The 22,996-nt window shown below is 44.6% G+C and overlaps 1 protein-coding gene across 15 annotated transcripts in view; it reads right to left on the bottom strand.

The window, feature by feature from the left end:
* Nucleotides 1-22,996, bottom strand: part of kiaa1217 (KIAA1217 ortholog) — a 604,059-nt gene that overhangs the window by 91,993 nt on the left and 489,070 nt on the right. For 14 of the 15 annotated variants that reach the window (XM_033015665.1, XM_033015692.1, XM_033015700.1 and 11 more), the window contains one exon: nt 8,864-9,681. In XM_033015665.1, the coding sequence (XP_032871556.1) occupies nt 8,864-9,681 (818 nt within the window). Of the gene's footprint in view, nt 1-8,863; nt 9,682-15,976; nt 16,080-22,996 lie in introns of those variants that run through there. The other variant, XM_033015728.1, reaches the window with a different exon arrangement.

Raw genomic sequence — 22,996 nt, 5'->3', positions numbered from 1 at the left:
GTAAGTTTCTATAAGATCCCCCCTCAATCTTCTAAATTCTAGCGAGTACAAGCCGAGTCTATCCAGTCTTTCTTCATATGAAAGTCCTGACATCCCAGGAATCAGTCTGGTGAACCTTCTCTGTACTCCCTCTATGTTAGCACGCAACAAGAGCTTTTCACTATACATCGGTACATGTGACAATAAACTCAACTGATGTCACAAAACTTGCCAATGTAAAAAAGGCAATGTGATTGGAGTGGTAATTTGTGCATTTAGTTCTTCATCTCAACTCACACTTGCTGGTCTTGGTGGCATTAATACTAAGGTCCTTTGGTCTGAACACCTGCACAGCATTATATACAATTGCTGATGGTAAATCTGTATTTCTATATCCAGAGCAGCAGACCAAGGCCATAAATGGGAAAGGTTTTAACCGATCTTGACACCTTCACGAAATTCTCCATGGTTAAACATTTTAATTGCCAGTCGGTACCCTATTCATGTGTAAAACAGTGCAAAATAAAATGTGACATTAGAAGCCAAGTACATGCATCTTTCTAATGCAACAATTCTTAGTTGTGTGATCGCACAGCAAGAACATTTACAAATGGCATCCACTACAACTACCCTTCCTGCATTCCATCTGACCAATTGAGCTAGGACCCTCAGGACTGACCAAGCTCGGGAATGAGGATATTAGTCCTATTCTATTTATATTGTGCATCCTGATGGGTCGTGCAGTGGTGACCTCCCTCCGGGAGATGTCCCGAGTGGCCAATGTGGCAGCATAAGGGATCGCTTAGTGATATGGCAGATGACCTCCATGCCACACAGATCCATAACATGGGCTAAAGTATCACTGAAACCAGGTGGTGAACTCTGAAACACTCTCCCCCTTGGCTAACTATGGTCCAAAGATAATCATTTGCTCTTCCTGCATCTGGGAGTAATGATAGCACTATCAGGCATGATGACCTGGGTGGTTTTCACTGAGTTGTGCTTCAATACTTTGCAACTTTTGGGGTGAAAAATCTAGATGTTCAGCATTAATATTCTGGGTTGTCATACCATATTGGCAAAAACCTTCTCATGGACTCAATATGCCAAATGGTCTCCTTGGGAAACTGAAAACATTGTGACCACAGGGAATAGCTCAATCGCATCAAAAGTTAGTGTTAATTCAAACTACCAAAGGCAAATATCAAGGAAGACTGCTGGTTCTGCCCTCCAAGCAACTTCCATTTAGGAAGATCATAGGACAGTCTGACATAATAGTTTACTCCATAACCAGAAACTAACAATTACATCAACATGCGAGTTTCAAGAAAATCACAGCCACCATACAACATGTAGACTGCCATTGTCCCATTCACAGCCTGAGTGGGGGTACATAACATTCTCTCGACAGTGGCAATGATGGTACCAGTTTCATATTCAGAATTCTGGAACTGCTGAAGAAACAAAGGGAGAGCTGTTGAAGTGGTAATCTAATTTCTCTCTGCTTTCTGTCTAATGGCATTGCTTTGGTGTCAGCTCAAGGAGGCCACACTGCATGTAGATATGGAAAGATGCCACTGGGCAAGATGCAGGTTACTGCAGTTAAAGATGAAGGAGGAAAACTGCAGGAATAACTAAAAGTCATTGAAGAGAACGTGCCCTGTCTTAGCAGGTTAAACCGACATGGGCACAAGGGCAGGAATTTCAGTTAATTTCACAATGGATTTTCTCCTCTCCTGAAGGTATTCACTCTTCACTGGGTATAGTTTCACTAATAGCACTCTAAAGCAGTTTGCTCTAGTGGCCATGTGTATGTGAACCTGGATAGTCAAGAGTCAAATGATTCCACCTCGGAGAGCATCACACCTGTGTCCATCCTCGGATGCCCATCCACACTTACACAAGTGTAACTTTGGGTGGCACAGCTGCTGCCTCACACTGCCAGATACCCCAGTTCAATCCTGACCCCCTTGGGAGCTGTCTGTGTGGAGTTTGCACATTCTCCCTGTGTCCAGGTGGATATCTTCCGGGCAGCCCCAATTTCCTCCCACATCCCAAAACGTGCAGGTTTGTAGGTTAATTGGCTTCTAAAAAAAGTTGCCCCCAACATTTAGGGAGTAAATGAGAAAGTGGGATAACATAGAACTAGTGTGCATGGGTGATCGATGGTCAGGGTGGATTCGGTGGGCAGTAGGGCCTGTTCCATGTTGCATCTCTAAAACTTAAACTGAAGAGCCAGAGGCCAATTGCCAGAAGCAGAAACCTTTCTTGTTTATATCCCAATCCTAATCCAGAGGCTATTTATAGCAACACAACGACAGCCCCCAACAAGAACCAACTAACTGTGCCAGATCCAGTGACTGGGCCAAAGGGGGAAACTTCAGTCTGAGCACACTAAAACCTGTGCATTCAGCTCTAGTAAATCTAACAGCTCAATCAAACCCGGTCAATGCATTGTTTAAACAACTTAAATGAATACACATACACAGTGTTCCATTTGACCACCCACCCAGGTTAAATGTAACCAAGAAAACTTGAATCATTGCCAAACAAAAATCCTATTAGGACAGTTGCTCATTATTCATTGTGAATGTATTTTATGTTTCACTATTCTGGAGCAGACTTCCCAGCTATTTTTTTTTAAAATATGCAAGCAGTTTTTGTGCACACAAAAAAATAATAAAAGTAGTAATAATAACTTTGGTATTTGAAACGTGGCCTCATTATGATTTCTTTCAATAACCAGACTATCACAATAAAGGAAAAGCAGGAATGTGGGATTCCAGGAATCTACGCAGGGAGATTTAAACACTCAAGCTTCAGCCTGTTGCACTTTGACTCGCTCCAGTGTTTTGTTTTGGAGACATGAGCACAATACAATTACTGAAAAAGGCATGGGAAAAAAGCCCATCAAGTTGGTGTGAGCACTTCGATCAGTTGTAGGGACAGCTGAGTACCGCTTTTTCCATGCCTTTTTTCAGTGATCGGGCTGATCACCGACAGTGATGAAACAAATTACAGAGCGGAGGTGCAGAACCTGGCGGACTGGTGCGCATGTAACAACTTGTCACTAAACACCTCCAAAACCAAGGAGCTGATTATTGACTTCAGGAGGTCCCATAATGGAGAATACGCCCCAATCTCCATCTACGGGGAAAGTGTGGAGAGAGTGTCCAGCTTTAAGTTTCTGGGCACTCACATTTCAGAGGACCTCACATGTTCCACCAACATCGCTGCGCTGGTCAAGAAGGCACAGCAACGACTGTTCTTCCTGAGGACATTAAAAAAGACTGGTCTGCCCCAACAGCTGCTGACAACGTTCTACCGCTGCACCACAGAGAGCATATTAACGTATGGCATCTCTGTGTGGTATCTCAGCTGCATGGAGGCGGAGGGGAGAGCTCTTCAGCGTGTCGTCCACAGAGCGCAGAGGATTATTGGGACAGAGCTACCAGCCTTGGAGGGCATCTACCACACACGGTGCCTCATGAAGGCCGTCAGCATCCATAAAGACTCATCACGCCGTTGTAATGGACTGTTCAAACTACTTCCCTCCGGCAGACGTTACAAGGCCTTCTACACCCGAACCTCCAGACTCAGAAACAGCTTCATTCCCAGAGCTATAGCTGCTCTGAACCGGCCCTGCTTAGTGCCCCCCACCCCCCCTGGACTGTCTCCCTCAGATGGTCACGTCGCACAGTTTATTTATTTCTTTTTTTTTTTGACATCGGATGGAAGCTGCATACCAAATCTCGTTGCACTGATGTGCAATGACAATAAAAGATATTATTATTATTATTATTGTGAGAAGAATAACCCCTTCACTCAAACCGCACTCACAATTGATGGGTGTGGTGAGAAATGAAGCAGGTATATCAACATGTAATGGTCCTGTTTTTCTTTTCCTTTATTATTTTTTGTTTTTGTCTTCTTATTCTTCTATAGGCTTTTACTTATTCACTCCTGGACTGCACTATCTGGTAGTCTAGGGGTTTACACATTCACTGTTTATTTCACTCTCTTTCTCTCTTGTTCCATTTCTTTTTTGTTAAATTTAAAATAGAAGATGTACATTAAATGTATTTTGTCATATGCCGCAGTTAATACTACTGTACATTGCTTCTAATAAAAATATTAATTAAACAATTGGTCACACCAATTATCGGAACACAAAAAAACTCAAAGAAGGAACAGGAGCAGGCCTCCAGCCCTTACAATACTGCCCCACACATCAAAACCATCTGTACTGAGTTTGTATGTTCTCCTCATGATCGCATGGGTTTTCCCCGGGAGCTCCAGTTTCCTCCCACACTCCAAAGACATACACGCTTGTAGCTTGTGGTGATTGGCTTTAGTAAAGATTGCAAATTGTCCCTAGTCTGTACGATAATGCTGGTGTACGGGGATCGTTGGTCGGGCCTGAATCAGTGGACTGAAGGGCCTGTTTCCGCGCTGCATCTCTAAACTAAACTAAAACATGATTGTGGCTGATCTATTCTGCACCAGTTCCCCCATTGCTCTCAATTCCTCAGTCTTTCAAATATATGTCCCTCTTCACACTAAATATCTCTAACGATAGCTTCCACTACCCTCAGGGACAGAGTTTCATTACTCTCTGAGAGAAAGATAAGTTACTAGAACTTTTATGTTATTCCTCCTGAGCTTTTCTGAAATGATAGTTCAAACTTAGATGGACCATTGTGTTTAGCCCAGGACACGAGAATGTCAGGGCTGTCACGGTGGTGCAGCGGTAGAGTTGCTGCCTTACAGCGAATGCAGCACCGGAGACCCGGGTTCGATCCCAACTACGGTTGCTGTCTGTACGGAGTTTGTCCCTGTGACCTGTGTGGGTTTTCTCCGAGATCTTCGGTTTCCTCCCACACTCCAAAGATGTACTTGGTTTGTTGGTTAATTGGCTTTGTAAATGTAAAATTGTCCCTAGTTGGTGTAGGTTAGTGTTAATGTGCGGGGATCACTGGTCGGCCCAGACCCAGAAGGGCCTGTTCCCGCGCTGTCTCTAAACTAAACTAAACTAGATAAGGTGTCAAAGAAGTTTACTAGAATTGCACCATGGAAAAGTGATCACACTTGAGGAGAGATCCTGACGTCACTCTTCTTAAATAGGGAAGGTCGAGAGATTTGACAGTGTTCAGAATCATAAGCAATTTGGTAAGAGAAAATATGTTGAAACTGCTTCCAGCGGTAAGAAAGCTGGAAACCAGGGGATGTCGATTTAAAGCAGCTGCCAAAATAACCAAAGGCCAGATGAAGAAATATTTCACTTTATTTTCAAACAGAATTTTTGTGATCTGGAAAGCACTGCCAGGGAGTACAATGGAAGCAGATTCAACCATGACATTCAAAACAGAACTGGACTGCGAAAGCTTTTCACTGTGTCTATTTACAAGTGACAATAATAGACTAATACTGAGCCAAGGGCAGGGCTGAAAGAAACATCAGGACGTTTCATCACCCTATCTACCTGCAACACTGCTCTCAGGGAACTAAGTACTTCTACATCCCTACGCTCTACAATACTCTCCAGGATCTTACCATTCACTGTGAAGGCCCTGCCTGGTTTGACTTCCCAAAATGCAACTCTTCAAATTTATCTGAATTAAACTCCTTTCGCCATTCCTCTACACAAACCACCCTGCCTTCCATTTACTTCATTTATACCTCATGCTGCCTCGGCAAGGCCAGCAGCATAATCAAGGATGAGACACACCCTAGCCCACTCCATCTTCTCCACTCTCCCATCGGGCAAAAGGTATACCAGTGTGAAAACGCACACCTCCAGATTCAGGGGCAGTTTCTTCCCAGTTGTTATCAGGCAACTGAATCATCCTACCACAACCAGAGAGCAGTCCTGAACTACTATCTACCTTAATGGTGACTCTTGGACAATCCTTGATCGGACTTTCCCTTGCACTAAACGTTATTCCCTTCTGTATCTATACACTATATATGGCTCGATTGTAATCATGTATTGTCTTTCCACTGACTGGATGGCATGCAGCAGAGGATTTTTACTGTACCTTGGCGCACGAAACAACAAACTAAACTGTAAGCTGATCAAGATCTTGCTGTAATTCTCAATAACCATCTTCACTGTTTATAATTTCATCTACCATATTTCCCCGCGTCCAAGACGTTATATTTTGCTCTAAAATAAAGCCCGAAAATTTACCTGCGTCTTGGAGGCCGAAGGTTAGGCCGAGTAATGCCACTCTCATAGTGACTGCTCCGCAGAACCTGCCACGCCTTCGACCCTGGAACTGTGTGAAGTGGGAAGCGGCTGTAAAAGGACAGCGCCGCTGGGGGGGGAGTGGGGGGAGAGAGTTCCTTTCCACAGCGTGTGGGGAGTCTGGCCCTGGTCAGCACGGCCTGAGCTGCACAAAGTAGTAAACTTTGCTGGGCCGCCAGGGGTAAAGTTGCAGAGAGGGCAGGAGCGTTGAGAAGGAGGGGGTCGGGGATCATGCCAGCAACTCACTCACCACTGCCATGGCGCTCCGGGCACGAAGCCACCGCATTGGGGCCGGGGAGGGAAGTAGCTCGGGTGGTTGTGAGCGGTCGCCGGGACCAGACGCCACCTCAGCGCCTTCTGCCGGCCCGCCCGCCAGCCAGCCATGGTGCCCTTTGGCACAGGCGCAACCGGTGAAAGTGGGGGGGTGCATCTTCATTGCCGGGAAATACGGTATTTTAGTATCATCTGCATACTTACAAATCATGCCTTGTACATTCTCATCCAAATCATTGATGTAGATGCCAAACAAACTATGGGCCCAGCACTGACACCTGTGACACATCACTAGTCACAGGCCTCTACTCCGAAAAGCAATCTTCCACTATCACTTCTGCTTCCTGCCATCAAGCCAATCCTGTGTCCAGTTTTGATTAGTTTTGGAGGTAAAATGGCAGCATACTTGTCAAAAGGAACGTGAATAGAAACACTCTCCAAGAAGCAGCTTTATGGGCATCAGCAAAATCCTTTCTTTGACAATTCACAAATAAGCATGATGCAAAAGACATTCAAGTCTCAAAAGGGTTAAGACAAATTGAAAATATGAGCAACCACCTTTTGAAAAAAATCAGTCCCTGAGTCAGCTCTCCTCCATTTGCAAAGAGCAATAGTTCAATTTAGTCAATAGCTCAGTGAAACAATGTATAACCATGCCTGGTTGTACTCCAACCCATCCACACTTGCAGAACTGATCAGGACACGATAAATCAAGTTTTGAGTGTCACCTCAATGACACATTCCACTGTTTTTTTCAATAGATTGGGGCAGAATGTTTGGAAGTTGGCAGCTATACTTGTCGACATGTTTGTGGGGCTGACAAACCTACAGGGTAATAAAGAGTCATCATGCTCTGTTTTAACAGATGGTTCAAATGACTGCCAGGATCATCATGAACAGAGGTCAGTGAACAGAATATTTTCTTTCTCTGAACCATCTCATGTTAAGGCACGAGAGAGACATCAGAGTGAAGAAGACCGAAGGTAAATAACAGCTCACAAGAAAATGACGAATGTAAAATATTTTGTTTAGCCCCAGATTGATTAAAATGACCACACAAACCAACCTGGAATAACAGGAGTTCTACCTTTAAAGTCATTATATACCAAGAAGAACTTTACCATGTGCTACGGATTGGATAAAGTTTCTTGGCACCAACTCACAGATGAAAGCACAATACTGCTGTTTTATACTATTACAGGGACGGCACACGAGGGAGAGGTAAAAATAACGATATAATCCAAAATGGAAGAATCTAAGTGTGTTTCAGCCAAGGCTCTGCATGATATAAATCACGCTTTCCTCCACTAGCTGGAAGCCCGAGGGCAGCGGGCATTGGGGAATGTTACCATCTCGACGTTCCACTCCAAATAACACTGGGACATGCATTACTGCTTCTTCATTGCACCCAGGCCAGTGGTTCCCAACGTGGGGCGTACGCCCCACAGGGGGGCAATTTGATTTTTAAGGGGGGCAATTTGATTTTTCTTTTTTTTAACAATTTTTTAGTAATTTCTTGCTCAGAACTTTAACTGTCTTTTGTTTTATTCATTTTTCTTTTTCATGGATGCCATGTTCTTTTGAAGCTTGTTTAAACCAAGGTATTGGCGTTTTAAGCTTCTTCAGCTGAAACGGAGTTCACTTTTTAAATGATAAGAATTATATATCACCACATGGGGGGGGCATCAGGATTTTAGAGGTGATTAGGTGGGGCATGGCCAAAAAAAGGTTGGGAACCACTGACCCAGGCCCAAATTCTGGAACCTTGTGTAAATATTTCACAAAATGTTAACAAATCTATCAGGTTCTTACCTGCGTTCATCTCATTCATAAGTCATGGAGTCATACAGTGGAAACAGCCCCTTCGGTCCAATTTGCCCACATCGACCAACATGTCCAATCTAAACTAGTCACACTTGCCTGCGTTTGGCCCATATCCCTCTAAACCTGACCTATCCATGTACCTGTCTAATTGCTTCTTTAAACGTTGTGATCGTCCCAGCCTCAACTACCTCCTCTGCCAGCTACCTCCTCTGGCAGCTCGGTCCATGCACCCACCACCCATAGTGTGAAAAAGTTATCCCTCAGCATCCTATAAAATCTTTCCCCCTTCATCTCAAACCGATGCCCTCTGCTTCTCAATTCCACCACACTAAACAAGAGACTCCACGCGACCACCTAATCTATTCCTCTCATTATTTTATACAGCTCCATAAGATCGTTCCTCATCCTCCTGCCCTCCAGGGAATAGAGTTCGAGTCTATTCAACAATTAATCTAAAAACCTGCAGAGTTCACTTTTCCAAAAAGGCTCCATTCTTCAACTCTTTATCACCATTTCGAATCACCTCTTGGTCACCCTCACCTGGTCTCTGGATCATTTGGTGTCCCTGCAGCCCCACCGTAGCCTGGCATTTGCTTATCAGCTGCAAACGGCACCACATCAGAAATGGAAGGTGAGGAAGCGGCGCTGCGCGACTTGATCACTGAGGATTCCATGACCATCGCTGGCCCAGAGTCTTTCCTGAGGGAGTTTCGTACGGAAGATGATCTGTCAAGCTGGGCCAGGTGAGCCATGTGAGTGCTCTGCCCGTGTATATCAATCATGCGCATTTCACTTAACTTCTGAGGAGAAGGTGGTGGTGTTTTGGAGCTAATTGCTGGTGCATAGCCATCAGAATATTTCCTGGGCTTCGTTCTGTACATCGGCTGTTCCATCATGTCAGCTTGCCCACTGATGTTTTGGTATGGGTTGCCAGACCTCAGCGAAGCCCGATGGTACAGCATGTGATCGGGTACATCCCCGGGGATTCCTGCACCAGATGAAGCGATACTCATTCTTCCATCGTGATACATGTAAGGATCAGCGTACAGACCTTCGTTTCGGAAGAGGGGAATATTTTTACCACTCATATCTTCATCGGGCTTCACATCTCTCCTCTCCAAGATGGCACTCGGACTGGGGGATATGGACCTTGATGGTGGCGCGCTGGACAGCCGGTCCCGAGGGACAGTGGCACTGCCTGGCATAGGTAAGGTCCTTCCTCCATTGTACGGGATTCTGGATGGTGAAGGTGGCATTGATTGAGTTATCGGTGGAGAATTTGGTGGTCCGTGAGGAAGAGGTCCATGGTGGCGGAAGGAAGGAGGAGCTTCTTTCGTGTATACCATCTCCCTCTGCATCTGGAAAAAAAAAGGAAGATTATGTTAAGAGTTTAAGGTGTCAAGACATTGACCATGATGCCCAGGTAAATATGGGGTCAAATAAAACTGCATTGTACAAAGAGTTGCAATAACTGCAATATGCAGGCTCCAATCCCAATCTGTACTTCAGATGCAGGTGGGAAAGCATTCACTCTGTGGGAGTCTTAAACTGAAGTGCAGCAAACATCTCTAAACAGATAGGAAGGGAAGGAACCAAAAGGCAAGATCTGCACAACCCACTCCCGAATACCTCGTTATGTCATTTGCTTCCAGAATTCAAAGGCCTTTTCCCCAGGTCAAAAAACAATCAAATACTGCAAACAATTCATCAAAGCCTCACAGTTCCAGAGACATTGACTATCTCTGGCAACCACAATGATGTTTCGCCCTCACTCTTACTTACCTCTTTCCAGTCAGTTGTTCATCAGGATCTTCACCTCTGCAGTAACACCCTGGAATTCCCAAAACATTGCTGCTGGAGCTCAAGAACGCTCCTAATACCCAGCATCTGCAATGCCTAATATTAGACAATAGACAATAGGTGCAGGAGTAGGCCATTCGGCCCTTCGAGCCAGCACCGCCATTCAATGTGATCATGGCTGATCATCCCCAATCAGTACCCTGTTCCTGCCTTCTCCCCATATCCCCTGACTCTGCTATTTTTAAGAGCCCTATCTAGCTCTCTCTTGAAAGCCGGCCTCCACCGCCCTCTGGGGCAGAGAATTCCACAGACTCACCACTCTCTATGAGAAAAAGTGTTTCCTCGTCTCTGTTTTAAATGGCTTACTCCTTATTCTTAAACTGCGGCCCCTGGTTCTGGACTCCCCAACATCGGGAACATGTTTCCTGCCTCTAGCGTTCTGTGCTGGGTCCCCAACTTTCTCCAGCTGACGCCCAACACTACCGCACACCGATGCCAGTTTCATTAGGATGAGAAAATACGCCTCTTCAAAGACTTCAGACGGCTCACAATCTCAGCCGTCTGGTAACCCTGCACAATGCATTCCAAGTCTAGACATCCATCACAAGATACTGTTTAAAAATAAGGAAAAGCCCGTTTAAGATGAGGCAAAATAATTTCCTTCAGAACATAGCAGGTCTCTCTCTCTCTCTCTCAAAGGAGGATGGAAGAAAGATTTTTAATTATTTTAATACCAAAAACAAACAATCTTGAAAAATTACTCAGGGTTTGCAGGAATGCAGATTACAATCAGATCTTATTGAATGACGGAGTCGATTTAAAATGCTTACTCCTGCTCGGTCTTTGTACAGTCATAAGTTGGTAAATTAACACTTGGACATTTCCTGCACATTATTGACTTTAAACAGATGAATGAAATACAAATACTTAGATAGAATAAATCATAAGCCCGCTCGGGTCAAATAGGTAAGGAATTTTGGTCAACAGACATCATGGTGCCTTTGAGTTATTTTGACAGAAGAATTTAGAAATTCCAGAACTGGCTGCCCAAAACCTTGGGGAAAAAAAAAATCAATAATCCCTGGTTCCCAGAATAAATTATGGAAGAAGAATGAGGCCATTTGGCCCATCAAGTCTACTCCACCATTCCCTCATGGCTGATCTATCTTTCCCTCTCCACTTCATTCTTCTGCCTTTTCCACATTGCCCCTGAATCTCATGTTACTGGAATTGAGTTCACAGAATCATAGAGAGATTACAGTAGGGAGGGCGTTATTTGTCACATCAAGTCTGTGGCAGCTCTATGAATGAGTAATCCAGCAGACACTTAGTTTTTAGATTAGTTTAGTTTAGAGATACAGCGTGGAAACAGGCCCCTTGGCCCGCCGACAAGCGATCACCCCACACATTAACGCTGTTCTATACACGCTAGGGACAATTTACACATACACCAAGTCAATTAACCTACATACCTGTACGTCTTTGGAGTGTGGGAGGAACCCGGATATCGAAACATAGAAACATACAAAATAGGTGCAGGAGGAGGCCATTCGGCCCTTCGAGCCAGCACCGCCATTCATTGTGATCATGGCTGATCGTCCCCTATCAATAACCCGTGCCTGCCTTCTCCCCATATCCCTTGACTCCACTAGCCCCTAGAGCTCTATCTAACTCTCTCTTAAATCCATCGTGATTTGGCCTCCACTGCCCTCTGTGGCAGGGAATTCCATAAATTCACAACTCCCTGGGTGAAAAAGTTTTTTCTCACCTCAGTCTTAAATGACCTCCCCTTTATTCTAAGACTGTGGCCCCTGGTTCTGGACTCGCCCAACATTGGGAACATTTTTCCTGCATTTAGCTTGTCCAGTCCTTTTATAATTTTATGTTTCTATAAGATGCCCTCCCATCCTTCTAAACTCCAATGAATACAAGCCTAGTCTTTTTAATCTTTCCTCATATGACAGTCCTGCCATCCCAGGGATCAATCTCGTGAACCTACGCTGCACTGCCTCATTCACAAGGATGTCCTTCCTCAAATTAGGAAACCAAAACTGTACACAATACTCCAGGGTTACACAATATCTCGGAGAAAACTCACGCGGGTCACAGGGAGAATGTACAAACTCCGTACAGACAGCACCCGTAGGCGGGATCGAAATCGGGCCTTCGGCGCTGCAAGTGTTGTAAGGCAGCGACTCTACCGCTGCGCCCTCATGCCGCCTATCCAGTTCCTTTCTGAGCAGTATGATTGAATGTATGGAATCAGCTGCCAAAGGAAGTGGTGGAGGCAGGTACAATTGTGACATTTAAAGGACACTTGGGCCAGTTTGGAGGGATATGGGCCAGGTATGTCTTGGGGGATAAGTTTGGTTAGACAATTTGGCCGGCATGGACGAGTTGGGCCAAAGGGCCAGCCTCGGTGCTATATAGCTCCATGAATCCTTGACTCTAGGATTTAAAATTTAATTTTCCAAAAGGCATAATATCAGATACGCAATCATAAAAATTAAATATTTCACAAAACATGTCAATTGAATTGCTATGCATGTCAGAGTAAATTCATTCATATTGCAACGGAGGCCAAGAAGCTCTCAACTTCTCAAATGTTCTTTTCGTGCCATTAATATATCAAAAACCATCCTACATCTGCGCAGGATACATCTGAGCAGGACTGTTATTTACTGCGAATCCCAACTTGCCCTGTAATGGCAGTGATAAATTTAGCCTTTAAATCATTATTTCGCTAATTACATGAGATAGGGAATTCTAAATGAGAGTGATTTGGGAGCTCGTAAGGGAAAGAATGCCAGTGGTTACTCCAAATAGACTTTTAAGTTTATATATTGGTACAGAAATATTGCAAATTGTTATTGACTTTTCAAAAAAGTCTATATTTGTCCACAGTTTAGATCTTGAGTTGCATTTTTAATTTAAGCTTTGCCAGTATTGGCCTTCTGAGAGGGAATTACGCAATGGGCAATTCTTGTGTCGCATTTGATCCCAGATAACACTTGGGATTAAAGATTGAGGCTCTGCTCAGGAAAAGGAGACAAACATCAGATTTAGAGAGTTGGGATCAAATAAATCCATCCATGAGTACAAGAAGCGTAGGAGTACACTTAGGAAGGTAATCATGAAAGCAAAAAGAGGATGAAATAGAACTGGCAGGCAAGGCAAAGAAAAATTAGAAACATAGAAAATAGGTGCAGGAGGAGGCCATTCAGCCCTTCGAGCCAGCACCGCCATTCATTGTGATCATGGCTGATCGTCCCCTATCAATAACCCGTGCCTGCCTTCTCCCCATATCCCTTGACTCCTCTAGCCCCTAGAGCTCTATCTAACTCTCTCTTAAATCCATCCAGTGACTTGGCCTCCACTGCCCTCTGTGGCAGGGAATTCCATAAATTCACAATTCTCTGGGTGAAAAAGTTTTTTCCCTGCAGAAGAACCTCTTTACTCCTATACTGAAATCCTCTTGTCATGAAGGCCAACATTCCATTAGCTTTCTTCACTGCCTGCTGTGCCTGTAAGCCAACTTTCAGTGACCGGTGAACAAGGACGCCCAGGTCTCGCTGCACCTCCCCCTTACCGAACCTAAACGCATTGAGATAATAATCTGCCCCCTTGGTTTTGCCGACAAAGTGGATAACCTCACATTTATCTATTTAATTCTGCATCTGCCAAGCATCTGCCCACACACTCAACCTGTCCAGGTCACCCTGCAACCTCCTAACATCCTCTTCACAGTTCACACTGCCACCCAGCTTTGTGTCATCCGCAAACTTGCTAGTGTTGCTCCTAATTCCCTCTTCCAAATCATTAATATATATGGTAAACAGTTGCGGCCCCAACACCGAGCCTTGCGGCACTCCACTCGCCACTGCCTGCCATTCTGAAAAGGACCCATTCACTCCTACTCTTTGCTTCCGGTCTGCCAACCAATTTTCTATCCATGTCAACACCCTACCCCCAATACCATGTGCTCTAATGTTAGTCACCAGTCTCCCGTGCGGGACCTTATCAAAGGCTTTCTGAAAGTCCAGATACACTACATCCACTGGCACCCCTTCATCCATTTTACTTGTCACATCCTCAAAAAATTCCAGAAGATTAGTCAAGCATGATATCCCTTTCATAAATCCATGTTGACTTGGACTAATCCTTTTACTGCTATCCAAATGCCCCATTATTACCTCTTTAATAATTGACTCCAGCATATTTCCCAACACTGAAGTCAGGCTAACTGGTCCCTAATTCCCAGTTTTCTCTCTCGCTCCTTTCTTGAAAAGTGGAATAACATTAGCTATCCTCCAATCCACAGGAACTGATCCTGAATCTATTGAACATTGGAAAATGATCACCAATGCGTCCACTATTTCTAGAGCCAGCTCCCTGAGGACCCTGGGATGCAGACCATCAGTCCCAGGGGATTTATCATCCTTCAGTCCCATTAGCCTCCCCAATACTATTTCTCGCCTAATGAAAATTTCTTTCAGTTCCTCTACTCCCTTAGATCCTCTGTCCTCCAGTACACCTGGGAGATTGTTTGTGTCTTCCTTAGTGAAGACAGATCCAAAGTACCTATTCAACTCTTCTGCCATTTCTTTGTTGCCCATAATAATTCCACCTGGGTCTGCCTTCAAGGGACCCACATTTGACTTCACTACTATTTTTCCCTTAACATATCTAAAGAAGCTTTTACTGTCCTTCTTTATATTCCTGGCCAGTTTCCCCTCGTACTTCATCTTTTCAGCCTGTATTGCCCGTTTTGTTTCCTTCTGTTGTCCTATGAAAGTTTCCCAATCCTCTGGCTTCCGGTTACTCTGACACTGACATTGACCTCCTGTGTGACCATTGCATCTTATGTATGCTAGCTCTCACCATACCTTAAAATCATTTAACTATAGGCCCGCTAAGATGTCTAAATGTCTAAGATGTCTCATCCTTCCTGAAGATGATGTGCACCTGGACTTCACTGCCTCCCTCCTGCGTTCTCTAAACATGACGCCCTTCTCCATGGTGACAAATATTCATTTAAGACCGCACCAATGTCCTCTGACACCATGCATTGTTTGGCCTGATGACTCCAAAGCGCCTTCCTGTTTCTCTCGTTACCCTCTTAGATTCATAGTCATACAGTGTGGAAACAGGCCCTTCGGCCCAACTTGACCACACCCTTAATCTCAGTGGTCAAGTATTTGGCGGCATCCTTGGAAAACGCTAAGAAATCTGGCAACGTTAAACCCGTTGCTTTCTGCCTTTGTTCAGACAAAACAATTTCAAAAATAAACCAAAGCAGCTTTTGAGTGGAATTTCCATGTCAAAACGATTCCTAATGTTTCTCTTGAAAAACCTCAGTGTTCAGGGCAGGGATACAAAAGCATTTGATGATGCCTTTGTGTTTTCAGATGTTTACATTCAGAATTCCAAAACAATGATTTACACAAAGGTTTAATTAAGTAGCAGTAAACCACCATGTCTTCAAAGAGCAGAAGCAGAAAGAAAACACATAATTATTGTCAGGAATCAAATATAGAAAATGTTTTCACCTTAATTTCCAAAATTAACACATGTACAAATATTTCTAAAAGTTTGAAAGGGAGACGACAACTGATCTTTTGTTAGCTGTTAACCCATCTTGGGGCGACATAGACACAAATTAAGGTTAGGTCTTTTTACGAATATTACTGAATAAAAGAAAATCTATAGGATCCAGGTTATAGTTTGGAAGCACAGTTTTGTTGCCCCACATGGATTTGGTAAGCGTGTTAAATAGCAATTAACAAAACCTTCCTTTCTCACGATCATTTAAATGAGTTTAACTGGCATTGACTGCGTAGGAAAGTCTCTTACCTGCTCCATTAATCACTCTCAATAAAATGTCAAGTTCATTTGCACGGAAGCAACAAACTATCCAAGGGCAGGACAGGACTTGTGTGACTGCCTGTCACCACACTGGAGCTTGCCTTTATACTGAATCTCTGGTGCCTGCCAATGATTGGGTGGGAGGGTCAGCACCAAACTGAAATAAAGTGCTTCCCACAAAGAAAATATGATGTGAAACCAGAGTACATCCATCGCAGGGCGAAACCTATCCTGGAGCTGCCGGTCATATCTTTTGGCTGGCGATTACGGAGCCTCATTGGTTGGACCGACAGCAATATGACATTTGAGTTAGAACTGAATAAATAGAAATTGCATTCAACAGCTGTGTATGAGCATAAATAAGTACAACCAGTACAGGAGGGACGGGCACAATGCAGTTAGATGTGATGGTGAAGAGTAACGCATTGTGGGAAGTGTCCCACTTAGGAAACCTGAATGGAAACCTCTGGAGACTTTGCTCCCCACCCAAGGTTCCGAGCGGTTCCCGGAGGTTGCGGGTGGTTGCTGGAGGTTGCAGGTAGTGGAAGCAGGTAGGGAGACTGACAAAAACCTCCGGGAACCTCCGGGAACCGCACGGAAACCTTGGGTGGGGCGCAAAGTCTCCAGAGGTTTCCGTTCAGGTTTCCTAAGTGGGACAGGGGCAGAGGTGGTGCCAACATTTACTGGGTAGGTAGTTGAGCTTGGAAGAACAGTTCCTCATGGCTCACGAGCAGTGGAAGAACGGCACTTCCCCCAAGGATTTGGTCCATTACAACTTCTTCCAACTCCTGAGTTCTTCCAAGACCCGAGAGACCCATCTACACAAAAGGACCCAACATGCTGCAGTAACTCGGCAGGTCAGGCTGCATCTCTGGAGAACATGACAAAGTTTGCACCAGTTTGCATTGACGGCGCCCAAGTAGAGATGGTTGAAAACTTTGAATTCCTAGGAGTCAATATCGCCAACAACTTCTCCTGGACCACCCATATTGAAGCAATGGCCAAGAAAGCACAATCAATGCCTCGACTTCGTTAGAAGGTTTAGGATAATTGGCATGTCCCCTCCAATTGCAGATGCACCATCAAAAGCATTTTATCAGGATGCTTCACAGTTTGGTTTTAGGAACAACTCCATCCAAGATCTCAAGAAATTGCAGCGAATTGTGGACGCAGCCCAGACCATCACACAAACCAACCTTCCTTCTACTGACTCCATTTATACTTCACTTTGCTTTGGAAAGGTCAGCAGCATAATCAAGGACAAGTTGCACCCTGGCCACTCCCTCTTCTCAATACAATACAATACAATACGGTTTATTTGTCACATTGCACATAAGTGCAAGTGAAATGAATATGTCAGCAGCGGTACAATTATAAAGAACACACACAAAAACACAATAAAAATTTAACATAAACATCCACCACAGCATTCATCACTGTGGTGGAAGGCACACAATTTGGCCAGTCTTCCTCCATTTTCCCCCATTTGGCAAAAGGTATAGAAGTCCAAAGACGCACTCCTCCAGACTCAGGGACAGTTTCTTCCCAGCTGTTATCAGGTAACTGAATCATCCTACCACAACCAGAGAGCAGTGCTGAACTACTATCTACCTCTTTGGTGACCTTTGGACTATCCTTGATCGGACTTTGCTGGCTTTACCTTGCGTAAATGTTATTCCCTTATTATGTAACTATACACTGTAAATGGATCAATTGTAATCATGTGTTGTCTTTCTGCTGACTGGTTAGCATGCAACAAAAGCTTTTCACTGTACCTCAGTACACATGACAATAAAATAAAATAAAAATAGTCTGAAGAAGGGTCTCAACCCGAAATGTCACCTGTGCATGTTGTCCAGAGATGCAGCCTGACCTGCAGAGTTGCTCTTTTGTGTATTAACCAGCATGTACATGTTCTCTGTTTTATATGAGATTATAAAGAGGACACCTGTCAAAATATAGGATGAAGGTAGAAGCGTTTGAGAGGGTGAAAGAGAGGTTTATGCGTGGATTAGTTTAATTTAGTGTAGTTCATTGCAATGTGTAGCAAGATATAGTGAAAAGTTTTATTTATGCAGTCAGTGAAAGGACTATACATGATTAAAATCAAGCCATCAATAGTGTAGAGATACAGGATAGAGGGAATAACATTTAGTGCAAGATAAAGTCCGGCAAAATCCGATAAATGATAGACAGAGGGGCCTCAAAAGAGGTAGATGGTAGGTCAGGATCGCTCTCTGGTTGGTGATAGGATGGCTAAGTTGCCTGATAACTGCTGGGGGTATGAGCTTCACAGAGGATATGAGCTATTGGATTCTCTGGAGCATTGAAGGTTGAAGGGAGAAATGATAGAAGTATATCAAATTATGAGATACGTATTATAGTAGACAATCAGAACTTTTTTCCCCGAGTATGGAAATGTCAAATATTAGAGGACAGAGCTATAAAATGGGAGAGGGAAGGAGACGTGTGGAGCAAGTGTCACACACAGAGTGTGGTAGCTACCAGGGGTAGTGGAAACAGGCACATCAGTGGTGTTTAAGAGGTTTTTTAAATGCAGGGAATGGAGGGATATGGAGCACATGCAGGCAGAAGGGATTAGTTTAAGCAAGTATGTGTGCGGCACATACATTGTGGATTTAAGGGCCTGTTCCTGTGCTGCATTGTTCTCTGTTAAATGAAAGCAGGAAGTCTCGTTAAAGTCTCACCATCGACGGCACCACTGTCTCCCCATCTCCCCAGGCCCGCAACCTTGGCGTGATCTTTGATTCCACCCTCTCCCTTGAGCCTCACATCCGCCATGTCATTAAAACCTCCTTCTTTCATCTCCGCAACATCGCCAAACTCAGACCCTCTCTCACTCCGCCTGCTGCTGAAAGACTCATCCATGCCTTCATCTCCTCCCGACTGGACTACTGCAACTCACTTCTCCTTGGCATCAGCTCCACCTACATCAACCGACTCCAACTGGTCCAGAACGCAGCCGCCCGACTCATCACCCACACCAAATCCTGGCATCACATCACTCCAGTCCTCAAAAAACTTCACTGGCTTCCCATCTCCCACCGGATCACCTACAAAATCCTGGTCCTCACCTACAAAGCCCTCCACCATCTGGCCCCCCCCCCCATATCTCACTGACCTCCTTTCCCCCTACCAACCCTCACGGTCCCTCAGATCCACATCAGCCGGTCTCCTCTCCATCCACAAGTCCAACCTCCGCAGTTTTGGGGACAGAGCCTTCTCCAGGGCAGCTCCCAGGCTCTGGAACTCCCTCCCCCAACTGATCCGCAATTCCGTGTCCCTCACCATCTTCCAGTCCCGCCTCAAGACCCATCTCTTCACCTCTGCCTATCCTTAGCCCCACGTCCCCGTCCCTTTTCATCTGTGCATTAATTGCCTCATACTGTGTTTTGTATTGAATTCTGTCTTTACTTTGTGTACTAGTCATGTCTCTACTATTTATTTCATTCCCCTTACATGTTTTTCCTCTACATGCTCAATTTTTGTAAGGTGTCCTTGAGACTCTTGAAAGGCGCCCATAAATAAAATGTATTATTATTATTATTACTTTAACGAACCAACTAATTGCTCCACAGAGGGCCCATCTCCCAACCAACAATTGGTGGATGGGTTTGAGACTGGTTTAACTCTCATCCCAGTTATCTTTTGCATTTTAACCTTGGATATGACCCATTTTGGGGAATAAAGATTGTGTGCTTTGAACATAAAGTAAGCCTGATCTTTAGTTTCCGATCAGTATAATGGCATATACATCAGGGAGCAATTATATTCCTCATTGATGCGAAGGTCACAGAGTAAACAATGCACATGGTCATGATAGAAAAATAAATATGACAAATGCAATACAGCAGAATGGTGCAAAGCTTGTGGCGCAATCAGAAGTATTGCAAAAACATACTAAAGGGCAATAGAGAAATAATCGAATGTAGTTAAGAGTAATGGGCCTGTCCCACGTGGGCGACTCTTTAGGCGACTGCAGGAGACTATGCAGTCACCACATGTCCGCGGGTGGTTGCTGGGGAGTCGCCTTCATGGTCGTGAGGAGTTCCCACATTCTGGGAACTGGTCGCGGCTTCATGAATCTTTCAACATGTTGAATAATTAGCGGCGACTAGAATGAAGCCGCCATGGAGAGTAGTGAGAATTCTCGTGCCGTAGGTGGGTCGGCAGGAGGTCCTGGTGGGTTGCCAGGAGGTCGAAGGTTCTCGTAGATTCTTGTAGGTTGTAGCCGGTGCCGACCAGTGAATTTCATTGGGGAAATAAAACGAAAGCAGTAGTTTTCAGATCCAAGGATAACCGACCGGTAATGTTAAATGTCCGCCGAGCTTCACAGCCGTGTATCTCTGGCTTCTTAAAAGTTGGCTGGCTTCTTAAAAGTTGTCTTCACTCCTTCTCTCCACCCCCCCTCTTTTAAAGGACTTGCTATACACTGTGCTTTAGCCGTCTTAATTACAGCGCCAACCTTCCTGTTCATCGCGGTGTGCGTCTATATCACCTTGTCTTTGCACCGTGTGAATTTCAGACAGCGCTCCCCCACTTGCACTGTCCCACACTTGCGATGTGTTTGTGTGTGTGCGTGTGCGTGTGCATGTGCGTGTGCCTGTGTCTGTGTCTGTGTCTGTGTCTGTGTCTGTGTCTATGTCTGTGCGTTCCACTCTGCCAGTCGCCGTTCCAGTTGCCGGTTTTTCAGGCGATTGCAGGCAACTTAACAGTCGCCGGCAGTCGCCTGAAAAATCGCCTAAGTGGGACAGGCCCATAAGAGTATGTGTCAGTACCGTTGGGAAGGGGCTATAAAAGAGAGGATTAGTTCAGGAATTTGATAGTGGAAGGGAAGAAGTCTTTTCAATTTGTGATCAAATATCTTGCTGCTTCTTGACATGCAGAACCAAATAATTCATTTTTGCAATGCACTCATTCCCTAATATGCCCCTGTCCCACTTAGGAAACCTGAACGGAAACCTCTGGAGACTTTGCGCCCCACCCAAGGTTTCCATGCGGTTCCCGGAGGTTTTTGTCAGTCTCCCTATCTGCTTCCACTACCTGCAACCTCCGGCAACCACCTGCAACCTCTGGGAACCGCACGGAAACCTTGGGTGGGGCACAAAGTCTCCAGAGGTTTCCATGCAGGTTTCCTAAGTGGGACAGGGGCATAAGGAATAAATATTTGCTTAGGCCAATGGCATGACCAATTTTACTCTCTGATGACCTAACCAGATTACTTTTATCAACAACCGAAGACAATTGCATTGCAGCTTTCTATTCTCAGCAGGGAAAATAAAATTTTACTGACTGATAACTAACAGTAAATTTGTATGAGGTCAAGGTGTGGCTTGGTTCTGCATTGGACAAGCACAGAAAGCAGGAGTGGCTTGCATTTATAGAGGTCCTTGCATGACCTCAGAATGCTCCGAAGTAGTTTTTGTTTTAGAGATACAGTGTGGAAACAGACACTTCAGCCCACCGAGTCCGTGCTGACCAACAATCACCCGTATACTAGTTTTCTGCCATCCCAGTTTTGCATCCTATACACTAGGGGCAATTTACAGAAATTAATCTATAATGTGGAATGTGGGAGGAAAACTGGTGCACCCGGAGAAAACCCAGCAACTCCACTGCTGTGCAGCCCCTAGAGATGGGATATATTAGGAAAATGCTGGAGTTTAGACTATTTAGTGCTTGCACTGCAGTTTTCTGCTTGGCTTCATCCACCTCACAGTGAGACACAAAGAGCTTGGTACTTTGCCAGATGCTGCTCCACCCTTTTGAGTAGTCTTGGTTCAGAATTATACATGAGTCAGTGACGGATCTTGTGTTTACTTTATCACGGAGATGTTGATAGTCTACTTGAAATATTTTCTCAGTTCTCCTGGAAAGTGATTACTATGACAGAGATTGGCGTGTAATTGAGTCATACAGCACACGTGTGGGCGCCGTTGCCAACTATTCCGTACCCTTTTAAACTAATCTTACATGAATCCTATTTTATTCTGTTGGCCAGGAAGTCTGGTGTGGCCAAACATCTGAACTGGTTCAAGGTAATCAGTGCTTTGATACTTGGGATATTTGTCCGAGGGAAGTCACACGTACTGGTTCCCCTACCCTGTGGAATTGGAGCATTTTGCAGAGGGAAATTTGTTAATTATTCTCCATCCTGTACAAATGTAGCAATGTGATGTCACCCACAGCAGTGAATCTAGAATCATAGACAGGCCAGCTCAGATAAGAATGGAAACACTTTTTCCCCAAAGAACTTTCAAAGACTAGATATGTTATTCCAACAATCCGGTTGCCCCATGGTTACGACCATTGAAGTGTACTTAATAATTTAATTATGTAAAAAAACCCCAATTGCCACAATTCGATTCATATTAATTTATGGCAGCTAGTTCAATAACGTAAACCACAATCAAGCCCGGCAACATTGGGTGAGAGTTGAGAGTGCGAAATTGTGAGGGAGCATAGCGACTGAGGGGTGGAGGGTGTGGGAGGGGGGTCATCCCTCCCACGGTAGGGAGCTTTCGCATTTTTCAGCTTGAAATTGTACAATCTGGTGCATACTGTAATGGATCATTTAACTTACACTTGAATGCAACATTTATGTTTTAAATTGGATTAGGTATAAATAAGGTAAGACAAAATTACATTCCTAATTACATTCCACAGTAGAGCCCAGGCTCTGATCAACAGGGGCAGCACATGAATGGCTATATTCATGTATGGAAATCGGATTATAATTCATGCTGTTATGCATATATATATATGTATATAGAGAAACAAAACAGAAATAAGGCTAGTCGGACTTCCATCTCTGTTCTGCGCGATGATGAGGAAGGTAAATGGCTGCCACAGAGTACAGTAAGTCCTTTAGAGTGCGTGGAAGGGGGGGAGAGAAGGGGGGAGAAGGGGGGAGAAGGGGGAGAAGGGGGGAGAAGGGGGGAGAAGGGGGGAGAAGGGGGGAGAAGGGGGGAGAAGGGGGGAGAAGGG

This window comes from Amblyraja radiata, chromosome 2, assembly GCF_010909765.2.
Source record: "Amblyraja radiata isolate CabotCenter1 chromosome 2, sAmbRad1.1.pri, whole genome shotgun sequence".
Taxonomy (NCBI): domain Eukaryota; kingdom Metazoa; phylum Chordata; class Chondrichthyes; order Rajiformes; family Rajidae; genus Amblyraja; species Amblyraja radiata.
Note: the sequence above shows the minus strand (reverse complement) of the source record. Positions and strands in the feature narration are given on the sequence as shown.